The 1462-nt window shown below is 35.3% G+C and overlaps 1 protein-coding gene across 1 annotated transcript in view; it reads left to right on the forward strand.

Moving 5' to 3' along the window:
• PPIL4 (peptidylprolyl isomerase (cyclophilin)-like 4) overlaps window positions 1-1462 on the forward strand; it is a 29525-nt gene that overhangs the window by 9221 nt on the left and 18842 nt on the right. The window contains 1 exon segment of the mRNA XM_011947382.1: window positions 1081-1223. Coding sequence (XP_011802772.1) covers window positions 1081-1223 — 143 coding nt within the window.

Genomic DNA, 1462 nt, shown 5'->3' on the forward strand with positions numbered 1-1462 from the left:
CTGGCCACTTGCTGTAGCTTCTGTGTCAGCACTTGCTGCTTCACCTTGCACTTTTAAATTATGGAGACAGCTTCTTTCCTTAAACTTCTCTTTTTTTTTTGAGACGGAGTAATCCACTGCACCTGACCTCTTTCCTTTTTTACTTCATGAACTAACCTCTGCTAGCTTCAGACTTTCTTCTGCAGCTACCTCCCTCTCTCAGCTCTATAGAATTGAAGAAAGTTAGGGCTTGTTTGAAATTAGGCTTTAGCTTAGGGGATCGTTGTGGCTGATTTGACCTATGTAGTTATTAAAACTTTCTTCATATCATCAGTTAGCCTGTTTCATTTTCTTACCATTCATGGAATAGCACTTCTAATTTTCTTCAAGAACTTTTCCTTTGCATTTACAACTCAGCTATTGTTTGTTACAAGAGGCCTAACTTTCGGCTTATCTTGGCTTTCAACATGCCTTTCTTACTATGCTTAGTCCTTTTTAGCTTTTGATTTAAAGTGAGAGATGTGCCACTCTTCCTTTTACTTGAACACGTATAGGGCTAATTGGCCTAATTTCAATATTGTTGTGTCTTGGGGAATAGGAGCACTGAGAGGGAGAAAGATGGGAATGGCTGGTTGTTGGATTAGTCAGAACACATATAACATTTATGGATTAAGTTCACCGTCTTATATGGGCACAGTTTGTGGTGCCCCAAAACAATTACAGTAGTAAGATCAAAGATTACAGATCATAATAACAGATATAATAGTAATGAAAAAGTTTGAAATCTTGTGAGAATTACCAAAACGTGAGCCAGAAACATGAAATGAGCATATGCTGTTGGGAAAATGGCACCAGTAGACTTAATACACGGTTGCCAGAAATCCTTAATTGTAAAAACTGCAGTATCTGCAAAGCGCAATAAGATGAGGTATGCCAGTATAAGCTTTGTACTTTTTACTTAGTTCTAGTAACAAGTGTCTAAGAATTGGTGCAGTAAATGTGGACTCTTAACTTTTGTGTATTTTTTTGTCAGTCTGTAACTGATTTCAGTTTGAGTTATGTATTATTTTTATGGTATTTATTATGTGTCCTTCTGTATAGTTTCTTATCACCACAGGAGAAAATCTAGATTACCTTGATGGTGTCCATACAGTGTTTGGTGAGGTGACAGAAGGCATGGACATAATTAAGAAAATTAATGAGACCTTTGTTGACAAGGACTTTGTACCATATCAGGATATCAGGTGTGGTTACAATTTACTATCTGAATGTACTAGAATGTTTTAATATTGAGATGTTTGACATGTAGTGGTACGGATAGGAACAGTATGCATAGGATTGGTTTGTGGATAATTCTAATCCCAAAAGTTGAATTAATGTAAGACTGTAAGAATCTTTATAATAAAAAGGACCTTCTGTACTTTTATACTTGTACTAATTATTTATTTATAATTATGTTTGGAGGAATTACTTATTTTTATTT

The sequence above is a fragment of the Colobus angolensis genome, unplaced genomic scaffold (genome assembly GCF_000951035.1).
Source record: "Colobus angolensis palliatus isolate OR3802 unplaced genomic scaffold, Cang.pa_1.0 Scaffold263, whole genome shotgun sequence".
NCBI classification, from domain to species: domain Eukaryota; kingdom Metazoa; phylum Chordata; class Mammalia; order Primates; family Cercopithecidae; genus Colobus; species Colobus angolensis.